This window comes from Pleurodeles waltl, chromosome 6, assembly GCF_031143425.1.
Source record: "Pleurodeles waltl isolate 20211129_DDA chromosome 6, aPleWal1.hap1.20221129, whole genome shotgun sequence".
In the NCBI taxonomy this organism is placed as follows: domain Eukaryota; kingdom Metazoa; phylum Chordata; class Amphibia; order Caudata; family Salamandridae; genus Pleurodeles; species Pleurodeles waltl.
The window spans coordinates 1364507833-1364531308 of NC_090445.1; the positions used below are offsets into that span (position 1 = coordinate 1364507833).

Genomic DNA, 23476 nt, shown 5'->3' on the forward strand with positions numbered 1-23476 from the left:
GCGTGTGGAAACATTATGATGAGACAGAGTTAACTTGGCGGGCCATGGAGAGCGAGGAGTTGAGGATGATGACAAGTGTGTGTGCGTGGTTGGTGGGTGAGGGGGGCCCTGAGAGCTGCGGGCCACACAGAGTCATCCCAGGCAGAGAGGTGGATGGCAGCATGAGGAGCTCCATCTTTTCAGAGTTGAGCTTGAGACAGTTGTCTTTCATTCAGGTGGTGACTACCTTCATTCCATTGTGGAAGTTGTTCTTGGCATTGTTGGTTGAGAAGGAGAGAATCAGCTGGGTGTGGTCAGCATAGGAAACAATGTTGAGACCCTGGTGTCTGACGATGTTAGCGAGCAGGGTCATGTAGATATTGAAGATGGTGGGGCTCAGAGAGGAGTCTTAAGGTACACTGCAGCTGGACTCCATCGGTTTCAAGGCGAATGGTGGGACCTGGACTTTCTGGGTTCGGTCATGAGGAAGGAGCAGATCCACTCAAGGGCTGTGCCACGTATGCTGCGTCATGTAGTCTGTTGCAGAGGGTAGTGTGTGAGACAGTGTCGAAGGTGGCAGAGAGGTCCAGGAGGATGAAGGCTGCTGTTTTGCCACGGTTGAGGAGGGTGTGGGTGTCATCCGTGGCTGCAGGGAGTGGGGTCTCGTACTGTTGTTACTCCTGAATCCGGATTGGGAGGGGGCCAGGATTTGGTTGGTCTCAATAAATTCACTGAGCTGGGCGTTCATGGCCTTCTCAATGACTTTGGCTTGGTAGGAGAGCAGTGAGATGGGTATGTAGTTTTTCAAGCCCATCTCAAATATTTCCATACAATACATGATCACTTCTTGCTAGTATTCCACAGTAGCAATGTGTTTGCCATGCAGGTGTTTTTATTATGTCTAATGTGCCAGATTTGCATTATTACTATTGCCATTGTCTTTGAGGTATTGCACCATGCTCTGTTTGCTTTGGTCTGATGTCTATGCCATGCAGATACTGCTACTATTTCTATGAATGTTCAAGAGTCCAATTGTCTCTCTGTTTTTATTTCACATTTCCTGTTCATATATCTCTGAACGTACAGATTTACAATGAAACTGTGCCATTGCATTGAATTTCAGGTACTGGCCATATGGCTCTGAAGGTTGCCAAATCCATGGGTTCCAGGGATTCGTAACAGCTTTATCGAGCATCAGCTCCTGTGGTGTTATTGCTTGGGACAGATATAACCAGTACTGTACCAGTAAGTTTCTATAGCTACTTGTGATTTATGTATTTATGTATGTGTTTATTTATGTATCCATGAGTTTTGTACTGGGTGAATATCGTAGCCATAGGGCTATGCAAGGCTTCTGGTTCTACATTTGAACCAAAATCTTTATACATATCATCATGAGTGGAATCCAGGGTTGATGGTTTCTGCATTGAATCTCGGAGAGCCGTAGATAACTGACTTTTTTAATATTTCCATCAGAACCACATTGGAATCTGCTCCGAAAATAACGCTTGGCTCATACAAAATGAGTACAGATAAGTTTCACTTGACAGCGAATCAATTGATAGTACCTCGAATCTGTCAAAGAGAGACCCACGCTCTCTCTTCTTGCCTTGCATTATTTAAAACTTCTACAGAGTTCTCGCAACACTGCTTTTAATGAGTTAAATCATACATTGAAATACCAGTACTGAGACATTCATAGCTCTGTCACGTCGCCCCTACAAGCTGAACTGCAGCAAGCATTCCAATTTTGAGTCATTCACAGGGCTCTCGTGATGCACATTCCAAATGACCTGTCCCCTGGGCTTCTATCCATTGCAGAGACACTCACTGTGGACGTCTACTCATCCTTGTCATACAAAAGTATCACAGCACTGATGCACACATTGCACTCTCACAAGGTGCCTCGCTAGCTTGTCTTGTACAATGCACCAAAATGTGGGTATTTTGTAATTCAGCAAAACCTCCTAATGTTCCTTCATTGTTCTTATGTGGACCATGCACCACTACTGAGACATCACAATGCAGTTTTATTCTGGTTTAAAGAATGCTCTGATATCCCATTGGTGATTCATCGACCAATGTCCTACAAATGATCCCTGTTCTAAAATACATAAGGCACATATATGAAAAGTGGTGCCACTTTTCTTGCGCTCCTTAGCGCCCCCCTAACGCCACCATGGTAGCGATGTATTTACAATACTGAGAACCACAGCAGTAGTTAGGGTGACTAGCGTCATAATTTTTAGCTAGTCCTGTGCTTTGCAGTTCTAGCGTCAAAAATTCTGACGCTTATCCTGCAAAGAACCCAAAGGCCCATTGTAATCAATTGGAGCCTCTTTTTAACACCTGCACCTAGCAAGTGTTAAAAAATGCTGATAAAAATGGCGCAAAGGAATCTCGTAAATTCCTTTGCACCATTTTTTCGGCCCTCCTTAGCACCGGAACGCCCCCCCTTGCATTCATTATGCCTGGCACAGTGCTGTGATGTTTATTGATACTACTTGTTATGAACTGATCCAAAGTAATTCACCTTGGAATAATTGTGAAAAATCTATCTATTCCGTGTGTGTAATCCAAGTGTGTGAATGAACCACTTAGGTAAATGAAGCCTACCGGATCTATCCAAGCGGCAAGGACTTAAAAAACATGGCAAAAAAAACAGTCAGTTTGGCACAAGTCTTTAAACTGCAAGACTGTATGTACCATTGTGCAACCTGCATATTACCTTCATAATACCAGTATAATTGTTTAGTGGGTAACTTTTCCTGCTTTACGGTTCGTTTTTACAGCATACATGTTTACATTACACATATTTACAAATTTAAGCTGCGCCACGCTACCTTTGGTCATGTCCCTAACTTCGGACTAAAAATGAAGTATGCGTTTTTAAATGTCAAAATTAATATGTTAAATGTAGTAATAAAAGCTGGTTCTCAAATTGGGAAGCAGGACACTGGAGTTTGTGGTTGCACATACCTGCTCCATGGTTCCACTCATCAAAAAAGGGTAAGTTGCTGCACAGCTTTGCATTAAAGGGAGGCAGCTGAATGTGCCATAATTACAAAGATGCAGCGCATCTATACTGTCTTCTAGCACTAGTGCACTCTGTTCTGTCTAGCGCCAAAACAGGCACGCTTGAGCCATGATGCAAGGGTTCCTGTGTTACAGGCATGATTGTTTTTGTGCAAAACAATCCTTAGCGGCATTTCCCTCTTTCTATGTGTGCTACAGAATGCAGCACTCATAAGGAGAAGAAGTAACAAGGAGAAATCAAGATGGATTTTGGTGCGTTCCCAGAGTTACTAACGTTTGTAAACCTGGGAATGTGTTAACACGTTATGCCTTCCCCAGTGAGGCATAACAGGGAGATATATCTTTATTTCTCCGAATATTCCGCTAAGAATTGTTTTGCACCATGGCGCAAGAGCACATACGTTGGTGCTAGGCAGCACAGTGTGTCAGTGCTAGGAGACAGCAGGAATGTGCCATTTCGCTACAAATATGGCACATTTCTGCTGTCTCCCTTTCATGAAAAACAGCACAGCAAGTTGCCTCGCAGTGTTGCATTGTGAGAAATGTAAGTAAATCTGCCCCTTAATCCTCACTGTGAACCGGGTGGATGGCATGCAGCACTCAGTGCCCTATATGGGTTTGTCACCCACATTCACAACAGGGATGCAGACCTATGTCATTCTCTCCAGGGAAAAAGCGTCCACACCAAGCACCATCAAATATGCACAAGAATGTGATTTGTCCTCTTAGCAACCTCCACTAATGATTGCAATGATGCTCGGGAATGCCTGGTGAGGAGTGAAATCCTACAGCTGTTTGAGAGAGATGTGGACGTGTTTGTACACGCACTGCATGTCAGTGAAAGTAAGATATGAAACTAAACCATTCACTGATGCAGTATGAAAGGATTACTTGTGTAAAACCTTCAGATAATCCTTACTTTTTAATCCAACAGCACTTTTCATGCTGGGAGACAATAGCTTCTACTGGGAGCTTCAATTACCATAACATATGATGCGACTGGGTAAAAAGCCAGAAATTGCCTAAGGTGTCACATGCAACAATGGTCCAAAAGGTACAGTTGGTTAGTGTGGTATGCTGTAGCATAACAACTGGTACTGAGAGCAACAGTAGATGCCCCAGTATACACTTATAAGGATATTTCCATCAAATAGTGCCCTACATGGAAACAGAGCTATGGGTGGTACACAGTGGCTGTGTAGGGATGTGGTGCCAAAGAACACCAAACACAAAGCTTTCATTCTACTTATAAAACCATAATTAAAATGGTAAAGGAAATTATTTGTTGAGGCACGAATGCAATTAAAGCAGAAATGTTGACACTGGTTAGAAAAGGCAGCAACTTGCATACAGTATTTACTTATGTTTCAAGAAAGCACAGTAGCAAGCAACATTGCCGCACTGTGTTGCTTTAAGCAGAGAGAGCAGAAATGGGCCTTGTCTACTAAGATATGAAACACTTCTCCCTCCATGCGCTGCAATACTTGAGGCTGCCTAGTGCCTTCACAGCCACCCTTGCACCTTGCTAAGTGGTTGCCTGCATTGCAGGGAGGATTTCATTGTGCAGGAACTGGCACTTTCCTGCAAAAAACAATCCTTAAAGGCGTTTTCCTTTTTCTATATGTAATGTGGAATGCATCACACATAGGTAAAGGAAGTAACAAGGAAGTAAGAAGGAGAAATAAAGCGATTTCTCCTCATTACTCCTGGCAATCCCAGGTTTACTGACCTTAGTAAATCTGGGATTGCATCAAAATCCAATGGTGGCTGAATAGGATTGTCTGTGCTCTCTCCTTACTTTATATTTACTAAACCACCTAAGGCCAGGCAAAGTGACATTGCATACGTCCTTAGGAATCTGGACCTAATGGTTCTTGGTTGGGTAGTAATTCTTAGGTGGCAGGTGTTCCAAGATCCTACGACATATTATCATATTAAAATAATTTGACATTGCACTACTGATTTGTTACCCAAGTGCAGTCAGAAAATCAATAGGTCAAGAAGTATTTGTACAGCCAAAACATTCCTGGTTGCTGAAGTCTCCTCTGTTCAGTGCTCAGAAGAAAAGGCAAGAGTTTTCATTCAATTATCATATGCTATAGGGGGTAGCGTCTACAAAAACCATGAGCTTAGTGACTTGAATGTCCATGAAACCCTCAGTGTACTGTGCCCGCTGAAACTACACACACCCCCTTAAATGATTCCTGTATCTTGTTAGGGTACCTCATGTTCTTCATTGCTCAGAAGGATGCTGCAAATAAATGTTGATTTTTGTCACAAAAGTGTGACTACAAAAGTCAAGAAACCCTAGAAAATGTGCAAATAATTCAAATTGGTCGCAACAGATTTAGAAGAATGATTCAAATGTTCCCAGTATGAAAAGTAAGGGCCTCATTGCTACGTTAATATTGAATTGCTCTGTATTGTGAAGGCTCGAGTTAAGTGTATGTCAGTAAACCTGAGTTGCCAGAACAACTGATACTTTATCCCTCCCGCTGGAGGCATTTTTCATGCATATTCTGAGCAAGCATTGCAACTGATCTCCTCGCCCCAAATGCCACAATTTAAGTAGAGCACTGTAGAATACTATGCTTTCATCTAAGTACTTCCTCTCCTTAAAAAACTGCTTTATGCACCCATATCCCCTACCAGCCGGTGACAACTGCACTACAGTGTGTCCAGAGATGGCTGCAGTGCTTCATAGCTCCCGCCCTAGATACTCCGCGTGAATGGGGTCACTGTTGTCTGGACTCTGCATCCCGAAACGTCTTTAGACTGATGGGTGGATACCTACTCCAGGCAGATAAAAAGGTAGTGTGAAGGTTACCGAACATCAGAATTCAGATGCTGATCATTGAGGACAATGCTGCCCTTGAAATATTATTGTCAAAAGAGGTCTAGAAACAGGACAATATACAAAATTGGATCACCGAACAATGTTTTTTTAAAAACATGTTTCTTTATTAAAGTAGAATCAAAATATAACACCCAAGTCAATAAATCAACATGAAAATGTTACAGGATGTAAAAGTGAACATTCTCACTGCTGAATACAAGCTCATGTCTGAAGAAGTGCAGAGACTGAACCTTGTGCCTCCTAACAATCGAACTCTCACAACACAATTCGGCATTACATGCAACCACATTATTACAAGGCATTACAATACACTTGCATATTCAGTTCAACACGTTGGTCACCAGTGTCACCACCAGGGAGATTCACTTACGTCTTAGAGCATCTCGCCCAGTAGAGCATCTCCATTGCATGACCGGATTTCCAGTTCCAAGAACTCATTCCTCCACGGAGGACCAGATAAGTATTCAAAGGTTCCCATATATCATTGGGTCGAAGCTGATGGGAATCAACATCTAGAAAGCGTCTAATTGTTCCTGGCAGTAGGTGTCATCCTGCTGTTAGTCTTTAGTGGTGGGTACCGGACCACAGCTCCATTGCATCGCCACTCATGCATAGCCAGCGGGACGGCAGTAATCGTGCGTACCCCGGCTGAAGTATACTTTACATAGCTCAGCAGAGCCACCTGGGGTGTGTCTAGGTACCTGAGAGCTTATCATCAATGACTAGACACTGATCATTGCATTCCTCAACTCACAAACTGCTCAATAAAGTGTTGCATATATGTAGATTATAAATTTACACCAACACAACTTCACACTTTTGTTCAAAAACCTCTCCACTGACAGCAGACATTCTATGGACTGAGCTTTTAAAAGGGAAAGAGAGGACGCACTAAGAGTGAAAGTAAAACAAACAGAAAACTGAAAACTCTGGCCAAAAACATAGCACTCACCCCTTACATAGGTTTAGTCCATATATTGGATGAGGGTGTGGGTGTCAGCAACAGGACTGCCAGCCATGGGCAGAGAGCACACCTCAGCTTAGATTACACTGAGACCAAGGGAACACATCCAAGCTGCGATGTTGCTGATGTCCCATTTGTCACTCTCCAGTCCACCCCTCACTGCTCAGAATTTCGTGGAGCTGATTGCAGATGAGCAGCAGGTGACAGAAAGAGCACCTGTGGAACCAAGTGCAAAGTGACCCTTCTTCATTTATACACCTAGACACAGCTGTGGCATCTCTTGGTGCCTCACAGCGCACTGCTGAAGAGCAAAGATCTTCAGCTGCCCAAGTCCTAGAATTGTGCAAGACTTCTACCATGCAGCTGTCAGTAGCACGGACTGCTTCAATTGATGAGTTCCAATGGCTCCTGCATTGAAGAAAACATAAAAATTGACTGACAGGATGTTTGAGTTAATCTCATCAACTGGTAATTACTCATGGCCGCATCCCAGTGCATCATCAATTTTGCCCATCATCAGTGCTTTAAATGGAAATCTAGAGGTGCAGATACTCACTCTGTAGAGTACTTGTATGCTCCAGTGAAGTACTGGTACTCTTCAATTAAATATATTGGAGCAGTGCTGAGAAGTGCAGGTACTCTGCCTTTCATATGAAAGAAATGCAGGTACTCAGTACCGGAGAAGCACTGCACTATCCCACCTCAAACAGGACCCAGCCATACGTAAATCAGTCTTGGTCCTGATCCAGTAGGAACAATCCAGCCCAAATGCCTGGTCTTGTCCACTCTGAATAGGTACATAAGCAACACCAACCAGTTTCAGCATATTTGGGTCTCTTCCGTAGGGTGTAGTTTGAGTTCCATAGCACAGCCAGAATGAGACCTGCATTACTGGTATTGCTGTCATTGTGTGCAGGACATGTGTAAGCCCTCTGGATAGTACCAATAACTGGAGATCTATATCTGTGGATTGGACAACAGATAATACAAACAGTCCCTAGGATACAGAAGCTTGCTTATACTATGAAAATGTCTTTTGAGTCTTTTGAGCCAGTCAACATTATTTAAATTAACAGCATAATAAAATGTACACATTGACTGAACCTGAAAGATGCGCTGCTTGCCAAAGTTTTTGCCATATAACATTACACTACTTCTCCAGATAAAGCTTCTTCTTAGACCCATGCCCTCACAAAATAAGAAAAACTGGGATGGAGCTCAGTCGCAGTGTGCTACAAATGTTCCTACTGTGCCAAATACCAAAGGAGCAGTAGTCAATCTCAAGGCCCCTCATCCCTTAAATATAGTATGTAGGAGAGAGACCATTCAGATCATTTTGATCTATGGTAAGTGAAAACATTCTCCTCTCTCCCTAAACCTCTCTAAAAGTAAACCTATTGCACACCGACATATTGCAATGTTCATTACACAGTGGTAAGTGGCACAGACGTCAGAAGGGAGACTAGTGAGGCTTTTGCTTTTGAAGACAAGGCTACCCTCTATAAATAAAGAATGTCATGACCCAGAGTTAGGTCATTACATTTTGCATTACTCTTTATTATTATAAACATGAATGCCAACAGTGTTGATTTGTAGAAAAAACTGTCTCTTCTGCATGGTCACACCAGATGTTTTGTGTTTTTCTGAGCCCAAATTTTGTGGAACTCTGTAAACTTTGTCTCTGCTAAAGAGAAGCAAAGTGCCTGTGCTTCCCATTAAAATTGGATACATTGGTTTATCCCTGATTGACAAATGTATCTTGCTTATTGGTCCTTAGTAGTAGTGTAGAACATATGCCTAAGGCCTGAAGTTAACTGCCACCTGTGGAATGTTGTTTCTATTGTGCCAAGCACATTGTTGCACTGTAAAACGTGGCTTTAGGCCTAGTATGTGTAACCTGACTGCAGCCTAAACACTTGCAGTCAAACCTCTTAAAATTACCAATTTTCTTAAGGAAGGAACCTTGTTTTTAAATATTTATACATTATCCCTACGTGCACCTTGTGGCACAAAAGGTGTCAGATATTTATAAGCGGAACATGTGTGAAATGAAAGTTAACATGTTCCTCCAATGGGTAGCCCCCAAAACCTAATTTCACTGGCAGGGCTGTAGATGAAGCCTAGTGAATGCCAATGTACAGATTATAAACAGTAATTTGTAACGTTTGACAGGAAATTGCTAGAATAGGCATTCAAAGACCTTTTTCATATTTATTTAATATCACTTTCATTGACAAAGTTACATGTTATTAAATATTCTTTAAAAGTAACTTTTAGAAAGCTGCCCTTTCCCTGCCTAAAAGTGCTTGCATTAGCCTGCTAGCAGCAGCGCAGCCAGTGCTTGACCTTAATAAGGTGTGACAATTGCTCCCAGAGAAGCACAATGGCTTAGTCCTGGTGATAAGATAGGCTTGGTTGGGGCACATGGCCCCTATCAATTCAGAAAGAAGGGTTGATGTGGGCCCAGGAACATCAATAACTTGAAAGGGACAGAGACGAAGCTTGCCCATTCATAGTTTAGTGTATGAGAGACCTTTGTTAACAAGGCTCATAGTAGACAAGACAGCTTCAACCCCAGGAGGAGGGAATCTACTACCAGAACCAGCTTGGAATAGACACAGAGAATGGGATTGCTCATTTCTTAGCCACACCTCTGGGTGGACACAAATGCTCCTCACGAGGGAGGAAGGGTTCCCTCATTTTGGATTTTGGATTTTAGGAGCATTGTGCACTGTGGAATTGTTTGTGGTAAGCCAGACAGGATCTGCTGAAGAAGTGGATATGGTTATCGCTGGGTACATTTGCCCCATTGGTTAGGTAGGAGCAGGAGTCATACCTACCCTCTAGTTAGTACAAACCATATATGTGGCACCCCAAGGAGCTCTCCTCAAAACACTTACTGGACCTACAGAACCCTTTTTCCTTAAGTGACCAGTTGTCAGTACCAACTGAGCGTGGCTGGACCTTGTTGCTGATATCTGTTTGAGTGAGTCCTGGCCTCTAAGTGCTGTCTCGATAGGGCTCAAAGCCTGAAGTGTGACCTAGAAGAGCTGCTCCAGAAATCCTGAAAAGTTGGGACTTTGAAAATATTTGGACTTTCTAGATCTAGAGAGCACTAGCAAGACTGTGTCTTTGTTTTGATGCATCTACCTCAGATACAGGTTCAGGCTTGCCCTGATGGGGAATTTTAAACTCCATAAAAGAAGACTACGGGCCAAATTTAAGAAACATGGCACTGCATCCAATGCAACACCACTTTTCTTCCACACCTAAGCGCTCCCCTAATGCCACTATGTGTGCACCATATTTCACATATGGCACAACATGGTGGTAGTTAGGGGACCAGAGTCAAACTTTTTGACGATAGTTTAGCTCTTTGCAGAACTAGTGCCAAAAATGTTGACGCTAATCCTGCAAAGTACATTGAGGCCCATTGAATACAATGGTGTGTCTCCTTTTAATGCCCATCTCTTTGCAGGCGTTAAAAATGGTACAAAAAATGGTGCAAAGAAATCTTTTAGATTTAATTGTGCCATTTTTTCAGCTACCCCCTGTTGGACTTTTGCTTATGCAGGGTCATCCCCAGTCTTTTTGCCTCCTGCCTCCTATTTTTTTCTGACCTGTCGCTGTTGGCTTTTGAACTCTGAGCACTTTCCCACTGCTAACCAGTGCAAAAGTGCATATGCTCTCTGTGTGAAATTGTATGTGATTGGTTTATCCATGATTAGCATATTGGATTTACTAGTAAGTCCCTAGTAAGGTGCACTAGAGGTGCCAGGGCCTGTAAATCAAATGCTACTAGTGGGCCTGCAGCACAGGTTGTGCCACCCACATAAGTAGCTCTGTAATCATGTCTCAGACCTGCCACTACAGTGTCTGTGTGTGTATTATTACACTGTAAATTCGACTTGGCAAGTGTACCCACTTGCCAGGCCTAAACCTTCCCTTTTCTTACATGTAAGGCACCCCTAAGGTAGGCCCTAGGTAGCCCCAAGGGCAGGGTGCAGTGTAGGGATAAGGTAGGACATATAGTAATGTGGTTTATATGTCCTGACAGTGAAATACTGCTAAATTCGTTTTTCACTGTTGCAAGGCCTGTCTCTCTCATAGGATAATATGGGGGCTACCTTTAAATATGATTAAAGTGTAGATTCCCCTAGAGAGTAGATGGACATGTGGAGTTTGGGGTCCCTGAGCTCACAATTTAAAAATACATCTTTTAGTAAAGTTGATTTTAAGATTGTGCGTTTGAAAATGCCACTTTTAGAAAGTGAGCATTTTCTTGCTTAAACCATTCTGTGACTCTGCCTTGTTTGTGGATTCCCTGTCTGGGTCAGTTTGACAGTTGGGTTGTTTTTCACCTCACACCAGACAGTGACACAAAGGGAGCTGGGGTGTAACCTGCATTTCCTGATTAGCCATCTCTGCTAGGAGGGAGGGGTGGAGTGGTCACTCTCATCTGAAAGGACTGTGCCTGCCTCTAACAATGCCGGCTCCAGCCCCCTGGTGTGTGTCTGAGGCCTTGCCTGGGCAAGGCAGGATTTCACAAGTAGGTGTGAGTCCCCTTTGAAGAAAGGTGACTTCAAAGACTAAAATGGGTATAAGAAGGGCACCCAAATCTACAGACTTTAGAAACACTTCTGGAATCAAGAGGAACCTCTGCCTGGAGAAGAGCTGTTAGCTGAGGAGGAAGTGCTGCCCTGCCTGTGACTGTGCTTTGTGGAGCTTTCCTGCAGTGCTGCTTCTGCCAGAGTAAGAGGGCAAAGACTGGACTTTGTGTGCCTTCCATCTTGAGAAGAAATCTCCAAGGGCTTGATCTAGAGCTTGCCTCCTGTTGTTTGAAGTCTCAGGGACAGCAAAGACTTCTCTCTGCCAGCACCTGGAGCCTCTGGAGAGACTCCTAATCTGCCCTGTGGTGCCCATCCAGTCCTGGGACCCTGAAAGGAGAAGCTGGCAGCCTAAAGACAAGAAAATCCACGCACAGAGCGCCGTGCGGGGAAAAGATCGACGCGAATCCGATCGGTGGCTGAAAAACGACGCGCCGCCAGCTCAGCGGCTGAGAAACGACGCTCGCAGGAAACGCGACCGAAGAATCGACGCACGGAGCAGGAGAAACGACGCGCAGCATCGCTGATGGAGGCTGGGAGATCGCAACCTGCGCGGCTGGATCGTCAACTCATCGTGCGGCTGGATTTTTGACTCGAGTACCGCCGTGCGGAGTTATTTTCGACGCACACCCGCCCGTGCGGGGTTATTTTTGGACGCACACCAGGTACATTTTCACTCTAGCAGCGCTAGTGTGTTTTTAAAACTACTTAAAGACTCTTTTTGATTTTTAATTAATAACTTGACTTGTGTATGGTGGATTTTTGTCATTTTGGTCTTGTTTTGTTTAGATAAATATTTCCTATTTTTCTAAACCTGTGTTGTGTCATTTTGTAGTGTTTTCATTGAGTTACTGTGTGTGTTGGTACAAATACTTCACGCCTAGCACTCTGAGGTTAAGCCTACTGCTCTGCCAAGCTACCAAGGGGGTAAGCAGGGGTTAGCTGAGGGTGATTCTCTTTTACCCTGACTAGAGTGAGGGTCTTTGCTTGAACAGGGGGTAACCTGACTGTCAACCAAGGACCCCATTTCTAACATTGGTGATCAGCGGTCGGGATTTGGACTTGTATTTGTACTTGACATACAGTGATTAAGTGTACACTACTGTTTTGATCTCAGACCACTACGTGACCACATACTACTTGTTTGGTGATCTTTTGCTTTTTCTCTTAAGGACTCCTTTTTGTTCTACTTCCATGATTTTCCTGATCCCTTGACTGATTCTTTTTACTTCATTGGGAACTTATTTTCTGCCTTTGGAACTTTGCACTTGTGACCATCATGTCTCAATCTGTAGATGCAACAGCTGGAGCTGTGTTTGAAATGGAGAAACTGAAGGAATACTCAGTTGCTCAATTGAAACAGTTCCTTAAAGATCTTGACTGTCCCACTAAGAGCTCCACCAGGGAGGGGGAGCTGCAAAAGGCACAGAGGGCCGGGGTGACAATCAAGAAGGCTGGAGGGCACACAGAGGAGGAGAATGTGGGTGGGGAAGTGCAGAGGATACACAGTGGTGTAGTGGAGGTACCTGTTACGCCTGGGGGGAGGGTCCCCAGGAGGGGTAGCAGGGTGTCGTCTAAGGGTCTGACTCCTAAAGATGTGCAGGACAGACAGGCAGAAAGGGTTCGCCGGTTGGAGGCAGAAAAGTTGAGGATGCAAAGGGAGTATGACAAGTGGGAAAGGGACTTCGAGATACAAAGGATGATTTATGCTTACAAGCTTAAATTGAAACCGCTGGAAGTCATGAGGGCTGAATCCAGCTGGAATGGTGGCAGCAACAATTTTATATCTAGTGCTGCTGAAGAAATGCACATGCCCAGAGATGTGGTGCCCTACTTGAAGGAGGGAGTTAACACACACCAGGAGGTTCAGGGGTATGAGGTAGCTCCAGTGATGCACAGGGTCCCTGAGGTGGATTGGGGAACTGGCATGGGGAGTCATATTCCTACTGGTGGGAAGGACACTCTACTGACTCTAGGTGAGAGTGACAGGGAGAGGGGTTCCCCCCAGGTAGAAGTCCTGGTTATGGAGTGTGAAGACATCCCAGAAGAGTGTGGGTTGAGTGTCAGGGACAGTCAGGTACTGTCTCACCAGTCTCAGGAGGGTGATGTGGGGTGCTTTTTCAAAGCAGAGTCACTGGATGGTTGGGTGAAGTGTACTTTGGTTAATTCATGTGAGGGGCTGAGTGATGTAATTGCTGGAGAGCATATGTCTAGTCCTTATTTTCCAGAGCTATGCCAACACCAGGTGGAGTGTGAGTTCTCTGACCCCAGGGAGCTTACAATGGAGGCAGACCTCTTGGTGAGTACCAGAGAGTCTGAAGAGGCATTTGGGGGTGCTCCTGAGAGGAGTGGTCTAGGTATTTCCCAACCAGGTGAGGTAGGGAAGGATTGTAGTGTCCCAGGTAGGTCCCAGTGTAGTGGGATGGGTGAGGGACCCCGTGTCCAGTCTCTGAGGAGAGGGAATGGGGATCGGCTGAGGTCCAAGGTGCCCGAGATCCGGTCCCAGGTCCTGGAGGGTTCCATGAGGGAACACCAGGAGGGGAGCCTAGCCTGTACCATAGGGCCATCTGTTGAGGGAGACCCCACAGTGTCAGGAGAACTTGGGGGGGCGGCTGTAGCCAGCGTCCCACCAGTTCTGGTGTCTGGCAGTACCACTCCTAGTGAGGGGGTGCAGAAGTCCAGACAGAGGGTTGAGAGGGGGTTGCGGACCCCAGTGGAGAACCTGGAGGGTCAGGGGTCAGCTCTGAGAGCAGAGCCCCCCAGGAATGACCTTGGTAAGACCATTTCTGGGTTGGGGGGAATCCAGACTCTGTCAGATGGGCAGAGGTCAGGAGACCTGCGCCAGCCAGACTCTTGTGTGGCCCTTGGGGACAGTGTGTCCCATGAGGGGGGTAAGTGTGCCCCCCTGGAAGTCCTGGTGTGCCAGGCAGTGGTTCAACTGCAGGGTGGTGACTCTGGGTTGAATGATCAGGTTCAGGGGGTAAACTCTGACCTGATGGGGGGTAAGTGTGCTCCCAAGGAAGTCCTGGTGCGCCAGGCAGTGGTTCAACCGCAGGGTGGTGACCCTGGGTTGGATGACCAGGTTCAGAGGGTAAACTCTGACCTGGTGGGGGGTAGGTATGCCCCCCAGGAAGTCCTGGGTTGCCAGGCAGTGGTCCAGTCTGTGGGTACAGACCCTGGACTGGAGGATCAGGTGCAGGGGGTAAACCCTGACCTGAAGGGGTGGGCGGTTTGCCCAATCACCCCCCCTGGTGTGACTTCAAGGGGTACTCTCCCTGAGGGGGGGGTGCAGAACCCTGAGAGTAGGGACAGGGGAGAAAGAGCCTCACCCCTGGCCCCAGTGCAATCTAAGGGTACAGACCCTGGATTGGAAGGCCAGGTTCATGGTGTCATCCCTGACCTGGTGGAAGAGAGAGTGGTCAAAGGGTGCCAGGCACCTGGGGCTACCGCCCCCCACTCTCCACAGTCACAGTGGTTAGAGAGGCCTGAGGTCGGGCTCTCATCCCTGACAGTTGTCAGGGGTCACCGTGGCTTGCTGTCCTGGTGGACAGAGTTGCCCCTGGGGGGGGGACGAGAGTCACACCCCGGGGGTGGAGTGGGCAACACCACTGTGTTGGCCCTGGTGGTACTATCTGCCCATTGCAATTAATCTGTGAGCAAAGTAAAGTTAGGTGCTGCACAGATGGTGTCTGTAGATGTGGAGAAGGGTTCCCCATGGGTTAGCTTAGTGGGCCCTGAGAGTATGGACAGAGGGATCCAACTGGAGTCAGGAAGGCGTAGAACTGGAACATGCCCCTGCTGTTGTGGGCCTGGGTCCTTGTTCTATCGCCCCAATCAGGGAAGTACATCAAGGTATTGATTGTTCTCCCCTGGCTTTAGGCTGGTAGGGGGTCGTGTTGGACTTTTGCTTATGCAGGGTCATCCCCAGTCTTTTTGCCTCCTGCCTCCTATTTTTTTCTGACCTGTCGCTGTTGGCTTTTGAACTCTGAGCACTTTCCCACTGCTAACCAGTGCTAAAGTGCATATGCTCTCTGTGTGAAATTGTATGTGATTAGTTTATCCATGATTGGCATATTTGATTTACTAGTAAGTCCCTAGTAAGGTGCACTAGAGGTGCCAGGGCCTGTAAATCAAATGCTACTAGTGGGCCTGCAGCACTGGTTGTGCCACCCACATAAGTAGCTCTGTAATCATGTCTCAGACCTGCCACTGCAGTGTCTGTGTGTGTATTATTACACTGTAAATTCGACTTGGCAAGTGTACCCACTTGCCAGGCCTAAACCTTCCCTTTTCTTACATGTAAGGCACCCCTAAGGTAGGCCCTAGGTAGCCCCAAGGGCAGGGTGCAGTGTAGGGATAAGGTAGGACATATAGTAATGTGGTTTATATGTCCTGACAGTGAAATACTGCTAAATTCGTTTTTCACTGTTGCAAGGACTGTCTCTCTCATAGGATAATATGGGGGCTACCTTTAAATATGATTAAAGTGTAGATTCCCCTAGAGAGTAGATGGACATGTGGAGTTTGGGGTCCCTGAGCTCACAATTTAAAAATACATCTTTTAGTAAAGTTGATTTTAAGATTGTGCGTTTGAAAATGCCACTTTTAGAAAGTGAGCATTTTCTTGCTTAAACCATTCTGTGACTCTGCCTTGTTTGTGGATTCCCTGTCTGGGTCAGTTTGACAGTTGGGTTGTTTTTCACCTCACACCAGACAGTGACACAAAGGGAGCTGGGGTGTAACCTGCATTTCCTGATTAGCCATCTCTGCTAGGAGGGAGGGGTGGAGTGGTCACTCTCATTTGAAAGGACTGTGCCTGCCTCTAAGAATGCCGGCTCCAGCCCCCTGGTGTGTGTCTGAGTCCTTGCCTGGGCAAGGCAGGATTTCACAAGTAGGTGTGAGTCCCCTTTGAAGAAAGGTGACTTCAAAGACTAAAATGGGTATAAGAAGGGCACCCAAATCTACAGACTTTAGAAACACTTCTGGAATCAAGAGGAACCTCTGCCTGGAGAAGAGCTGTTAGCTGAGGAGGAAGTGCTGCCCTGCCTGTGACTGTGCTTTGTGGAGCTTTCCTGCAGTGCTGCTTCTGCCAGAGTAAGAGGGCAAAGACTGGACTTTGTGTGCCTTCCATCTTGAGAAGAAATCTCCAAGGGCTTGATCTAGAGCTTGCCTCCTGTTGTTTGAAGTCTCAGGGACAGCAAAGACTTCTCTCTGCCAGCACCTGGAGCCTCTGGAGAGACTCCTACTCTGCCCTGTGGTGCCCATCCAGTCCTGGGACTCTGAAAGGAGAAGCTGGCAGCCTAAAGACAAGAAAATCCACGCACAGAGCGCCGTGCGGGGAAAAGATCGACGCGAATCCGATCGGCGGCTGAAAAACGACGCGCCGCCAGCTCCGCGGCTGAGAAACGACGCTCGCAGGAAACACGACCGAAGAATCGACGCACGGAGCAGGAGAAACGACGCGCAGCATCGCTGACGGAGGCTGGGAGATCGCAACCTGCGCGGCTGGATCGTCAACTCATCGTGCGGCTGGATTTTTGACTCAAGTACCGCCGTGCGGAGTTATTTTCGATGCACGCCCGCCCGTGCGGGGTTATTTTTGGACGCACACCAGGTACATTTTCACTCTAGCAGCGCTAGTGTGTTTTTAAAACTACTTAAAGACTCTTTTTGATTTTTAATTAATAACTTGACTTGTGTATGGTGGATTTTTGTCATTTTGGTCTTGTTTTGTTTAGATAAATATTTCCTATTTTTCTAAACCTGTGTTGTGTCATTTTGTAGTGTTTTCATTGAGTTACTGTGTGTGTTGGTACAAATACTTTACGCCTAGCACTCTGAGGTTAAGCCTACTGCTCTGCCAAGCTACCAAGGGGGTAAGCAGGGGTTAGCTGAGGGTGATTCTCTTTTACCCTGACTAGAGTGAGGGTCTTTGCTTGAACAGGGGGTAACCTGACTGTCAACCAAAGACCCCATTTCTAACACCCCCCAACTGTAAAAACACCCCCCATGCGTGCATTATGCCTGGCACAGGCATAATTTGGCACAAGGGGTTACAAAGTGGTGCTACGCATGCATTGCGCCCCTTTGTAAACATGGCACAGCTATTTTTGAAGCCTAACACCACATAAGCATAAAACAATTATGCTAATATGGCGCTAGAGCTCCTGTGCCTAAGTCAGAAAGTTACATTTTTGCCCCGGATTTAGCCCCTCTGGGTGTATCTGACCTGCGCTCTAGCTTGGTCACCTTAAATCGCACATAGGTCCCAGTCTCCCTCTTCCATATGCTATCATTAGCACTTAGTGCTTTTTGGCCTTGTTTTTTCTTAAGACTTTAAAATTGCATATCTCAGGTTCCCCTTATTGAATTTGTTCTTCTGGTCTCTTTTTTTATTAAAATGTTCTCTATTTTTCTAATTCAGTTTATGATTCTTAGGGGCAGATTTATGGAATGTGGCGCTGCACTGAGTGCAGCACCACTTTCCCTGCATCCTTTAGCAACCCCCTACTGCCACCATATGTGAGCCGTATTTGAAGTACAACGCACCATGGAGCAGGGTAAGGGGCAATAGTGTCATTTTTTATGACTCTATTGATGCACTCTTCAAGCGTAGCGCCAAGATATTGGTGCTACTCCTGCAAAGTACATAGGGGCCTATTCTTAAGAATGGAAGCCCCGTTTTAATGCCTGCTCTTGAACACTCTGTAAATACGGCGCAGGGATTTGGCCTCATTGGGCCACATTAACATCAAAATAAATTACGTTAATGTGGCACAAGGTGGCTCTACAGGCCTATAAATAGGCCCCTTATTATGTGGTATTTTGAGTTTCATACTGTTTTGGTGCAGCATAAATACAATATACACAACCCTAAGTTAAGGCTATCTTCTTTGTGCCGTAGCTATCAGAGGGTTGAGCTCAAGTTAAGCTAGTATCTTTTGGTGTCCACCCTGAAAAGTTAGTGTTATTATTACTGAGGTGGGCAAGAGCCCACCCCGGCAATAATAATTATACAGTTTCTAACATGAGTTATTATTATACACATAGTATAACTACAATAAAAGAGCGAAAGGTGGGAACGGATGAAGGAAAGTTGGAAACAATGGAGGGAAGAGTCAGAAATGGAATGAATGAAAAAGGAGGGATGACGTGGAAGCAAGGAATGCAGACAGAGGAGAGGAGTTTGGATAAAGGAATTAAGGTAGTGGGGATGATGGCATGAGGAAATTAAGGAGGTAAGAAAGGAAGGGAGGACTGAAAGAAGAAGCGGAGGATGGAAGAAAGAGGTATGTAAGGAACAGATTGAGAGGAATAGAAAGGGAAAGAGGAAGGAGAAGGAAAGAAGGATGGCGGTCGGGAGGTAGAGAGGCAGGCGAAAGAAGAAAGGGAAGGGAAGGGAAGTAGCACCATTGTGCACTGTTAGGGCTATACAATATATTGAGATACCTAATACATTTACATCACCTGAGCAATGTTTTTTCACGACCACAAAAGTACCTTTTTAATCGCTGAATAAAAGTGCACTGAAAAGTAACTAATACATACTAGATTCCTGACACTAATATACTTCTTTATTATTAAAATGATTGATAAAATCGCTTACTCGCTTCTCATCTTACTGTGAGCACTGGGCGGTTTGCCGCAGGGAGGACAGCAATGTGTTTGCCCCCCACCAAAAAGAGGTGGGGAAATGTTAAGTGCTAGTATGAAGGATCAGAAGCGCACCCGAATGATACATCAGTTAATGTTGTTTCCACCCTGACCATTAATCCTTCTCATTTAGTTAAAAAATCAGGCTCCGGACTGCTACTACCATAATTTTGATTCGTTGCATCGAGAGAGACCTTGTATTTGGCAATTATCCACAACTGATGTTTCATTTGGTTTTAAGGACTATCTCTTCATCTGTGAAACAATTCAACTTGGTTGCTTTCCCATGACCCCTAAATATACTAGATGCCATTCTTTTCATGTGCATGGTAATTGACAATTAATTGCGCGGACTTCTTTTTGTTCTCCCTTCGAGGCCTGTGAAGCTGGCTGTGGGAGGCAGAGAGAATCATTTTAGCCCACGCATGCATTTCTCGCGGGGTTGCTGTCTGATCTCAAAACTCATTTAACGAGGCAAGAGTGGCATCCTTTCTATGCCCTCCTCATACACGCAGGAGCTCAGAGTTCGGGATGGTGAAAGAAATGTTTGCATTGAATGATCTCCCTCCGAGCTGGCACGCACGTCACCTACTACCAGGCGTGAGAGAAGCAACGAGAATTCAAACATGAGAACAGCAACAGAATCCTCTTCACTGAGAATAGAATGCTCACATATTCTACTGCATAACTAAGTTAAACTCAGAGGGCCACATTCACAAAGGCAATCTTAATCTTTTGTTCTAAATTTAGACCGAAGATAGCACTCATAAATGCCCTTTGTGAGTTCCCAAAGTCCTAAACTTAGACTTTTGGTCTAAGTTTAGAACAAAAGTCTAAGTTTACCTTTGTGAATCAAGCCCCCTCTGTTTGAAAGTGATCCGATCTTATGCATGTAGTTTAAAGGAAGAACTTGGAGTATATTTTGATTTGCCCAGGGCCACGCAATTGGGTTAAGCTGATGTGAACTCGAGTTATAGGTTCACAAGCTCACCATTTAGCCAACAGGCCATCAGTATAAACAGACCTGTTGACTTCAAATCATTTTTCACTGCGTGAGTGGGGGGAAGAACGTCTTGGATTATGTGGGTCTTCATGTCATTAAGAACTGTCTAAGAGTAACTTCTTCCCCTTCCCTACCAACTTCACCCCACTTTAAAAAAAAAAAAAAAAAAGATTGCAGACGGTGCCATGGGGTGTTTAATAACTGTAATAGGCATTGACTATGCAGAGTCCCAAAGAGGAGCTGGACCCCACTCAGTGATAGGGGTTCCCGCTCGTCTTTTCTTCACTAAGTGATATTAGCTCTTCACCAGTGTACCGTATGAAGGGAGCAGATATCGGGAGATATACGGAGGCACCTTATGATTTTGCAGGTCAGTGTCAAGTTACTGGTCAAGAAACCTTAATTAAGTGATAGCATGACCCACTGGTTTCTCTACAGGATTAAAAAGACTTTCAATTTTACTGTATCAAGAGACTCTATTCCAGTTCAGGGTTGGAAGTGTTGTATCATTTGACACAAATTTAAAGCATTCTCTCTATATTCATTTTCTCCTACATTTTGGAAAATGGCAGCAACGAAAGCACAGAGAGCGGACTTGAAGATTACTCTCCTGTCCCAAGTTATTCATATGAAGAAAGGAAACTCCCATCACAACCAACAGTCTCAGTCACTGTCACTTATTGGGAGTCTCTGAAGAAAAACTGCAACTCAAAGAGGCAAAGAAAATCATTTCTCCTAACACCGTGTGAAGGCAGCCTGTTGTAGGGCAGGAAGATGAAGGTGAGCAGAAGGGTTGAGTTGAGGGAATAGTGTACTAACAGTGCCCTCCTCTACTCATTTATCTGATCCATACATGGTGGACATTTTCCATCAAGAACAAACTGGCACCTTCCACAAGCAAATCAGTTCAGGTCACATCGCATGCATGAAGTCAACTTCAACAAAGAATCAACAGAACAAAAACGGGACAGCAAATGTCATGGCAGTTAAACATGCTGGTGGAAATCTGGCTTAAAGAGGGCAAGCTGCTCTGGATGATGTCACGCTATAAGGATGCCAACTACATGTCCTGAATTAAGGCCCCATGACATCAAACCTTAGAGCCAGTCAAACATTTGCAGGGAAATTGCTGAAGACAATATAGTGATGAACAAAACTGAGTTGTCCTATGGCCGAGTCAAAAGTCTGTTCTGTCTCTCTTTGTGACCTAAATTTCAAAGAACAAACATTACATTTTCAACTAGCCACTGTGATCTTATCCCTTTATTTGAATGCCACTTGCCTGGTTGTTTCTTGTCATTCAACCTTATGAAGGAAGAAACAGTAAGACAATTGGTGAAAAGCCTCAATTTGTATCAACATCGAGACAACAATGCCCAAAATGGTGTGTCAAGATGTACAACCACTCTCGCTCCACTCAGCCTTACCTCTCAACTCATCAATTCATTTTTACTCACAGCAGCATTGCTTGGCTATTCAAGGCCAGCTGAAGTAAAATATGCCCCAACTATTGTGCCTCTCTTGAAAGGTGTGCTAACAAATTAGTTACATCTCTTTGGTAAGAAAATGTCCCTGCTCCATGACTGGCAAGTTTGATGCAGGGCCATAATTCTACTAAAGTCTCTCCTACTGTCATTCATAAAGATTTTCTCATCTTCTCAAATAGCATTCGTCCATCAGCCTTCATAATCTAGGGCATGTAGGCTGCCTCTGGTACCATGGATCACATTATTGGAATCCAGTGTCTTTAAGTATACCCATGGATCTTAGAAAGTGAAATGGATTAGAATACGTTCTGCCTACAAAACAGGTCTCAGCAGGTTAATCCGCAAATCAGCAAATATTAGGTCACTTGCCTAGTCCTCAAAGGCTCAGAACACTCCCCATAACCATTCCATATTTAAATGCGCCAATTGGCCAACTTACTCAGGTATAATGAAAAAGCTTTTCCAAACTGGAATTACTAACGACCTCCTCCTCATGCTCAAATGAGTAAAAAGAGAATTACTAATTAGCAAAATTGAAGAAACGTGCTCCTGGTGACAAGATTCCTAGATATTTTACTTTTCTACTAGGCCGAAAAAATGTTAAAAAGCTGTGGAATATATTTCACTCGTATCTAGTTCAGCCGAGTACAACAATATAGTGTGAAAATCTGGCTTCTTTATACTCCACCTAGTAAAGTAGTATGTTTATTGTGATTCCAACATCACACCTGGGACTCAAGCCTTTCTTATGTATAATGTACATATTGGTAAATGAATATTTCTCCTCACCACAACTTTTTCACTCTTCAGCTGACCTGTTGGACAGGACCTGAATAACTATGAGCACTAATGCAAACCACACCTCAGTCTCAACTGCTGCTTAGGCTCAGGGGGAGTACCTCTCACAGCAACACTCCACTCCGAGATACCCTGTAGACAAGAAGGTCATTTAAGGGTGACGAGATCAATTAAGGATCACCAAACCTGCTACCTAAATCCGTTCAAAATTTAATTTCTCGACATTTTCTGTAAATTTTGATACCAAATTTCCTTGAGCCAGACTCCAACAGAAAAAAGTATGCAAAACTCCACATCAACAGAACTAGCATAATTTTATGATGGTAATGACATTCACACAGACCTACAGTGCAACTCCAGCTTGTTCTTTAGGACCACTACACTGCCTTTGCCATCTCTGGCCTCGGGGAGCTGTGAAGGCAGTAACAGAAAGTACACAATGTGGTTTCCACTCCTCGTCCTTCTCTTCCCATCATAAAAAAAACAGCAAGATGATAAATCTATCTTTTAAGGTCATCAGAAGTTAAAGAGTACGTGGAATAATTTCTGTTACCTCTGCATTTTGGTGAGACTATATCGATGCCTATAGGGTGACTGTGCATACTGTAGCTGTGAGAAATGGGACCAGAAAGCTTCTATGTACTTCCTGTTATTTAAATAACAGTTTTATGTAGCGCATAGGTATCAAAAAGGGATATATTTGCTTTATAAAGCACAGTGACTATGATAAAGGGCCTTATGTTGAACTAAAATAAATAAGAAGTGAAGAAAAGATATGGGAATTCTATGGTAGAGGAAAGCGCATAAGGAGACTCACATAAGAAAGGGAGGAGGCAATGAAGGGAGAGTCGAGAAGAAGGTGAGGAGATAGGCAAGAGAAGGGAGGGGAGGGAAGGAGGAAGGTTAAAAAGGGGAAGAGGAGGACTGAAAAAGGGGGAGGAGGTTGAGGGAAGCATAGGAGAAGGGGTGAGGGGTGGAGGTAAAAACAGAGAAGCAGGAGTGGGAGGTTAGTGAGAAGGGAGCCAGAAGAGGAAGAGAAGGGGGCAAGGGAATGGCTAAGAGGGAGGGACACAGTGTGTGTGACGAAATGAT

General features: G+C 44.8%; 1 protein-coding gene across 1 annotated transcript in view; it reads left to right on the forward strand.

Annotated features, from left to right (window-relative positions):
- The window catches only part of RGR (retinal G protein coupled receptor), a 118578-nt gene that overhangs the window by 57488 nt on the left and 37614 nt on the right, over positions 1–23476 (forward strand). The window contains exon 3 of the mRNA XM_069240660.1: positions 1103–1224. Within this exon, the coding sequence (XP_069096761.1) occupies positions 1103–1224 (122 nt within the window). The remainder of the gene's footprint in view (positions 1–1102; positions 1225–23476) is intronic.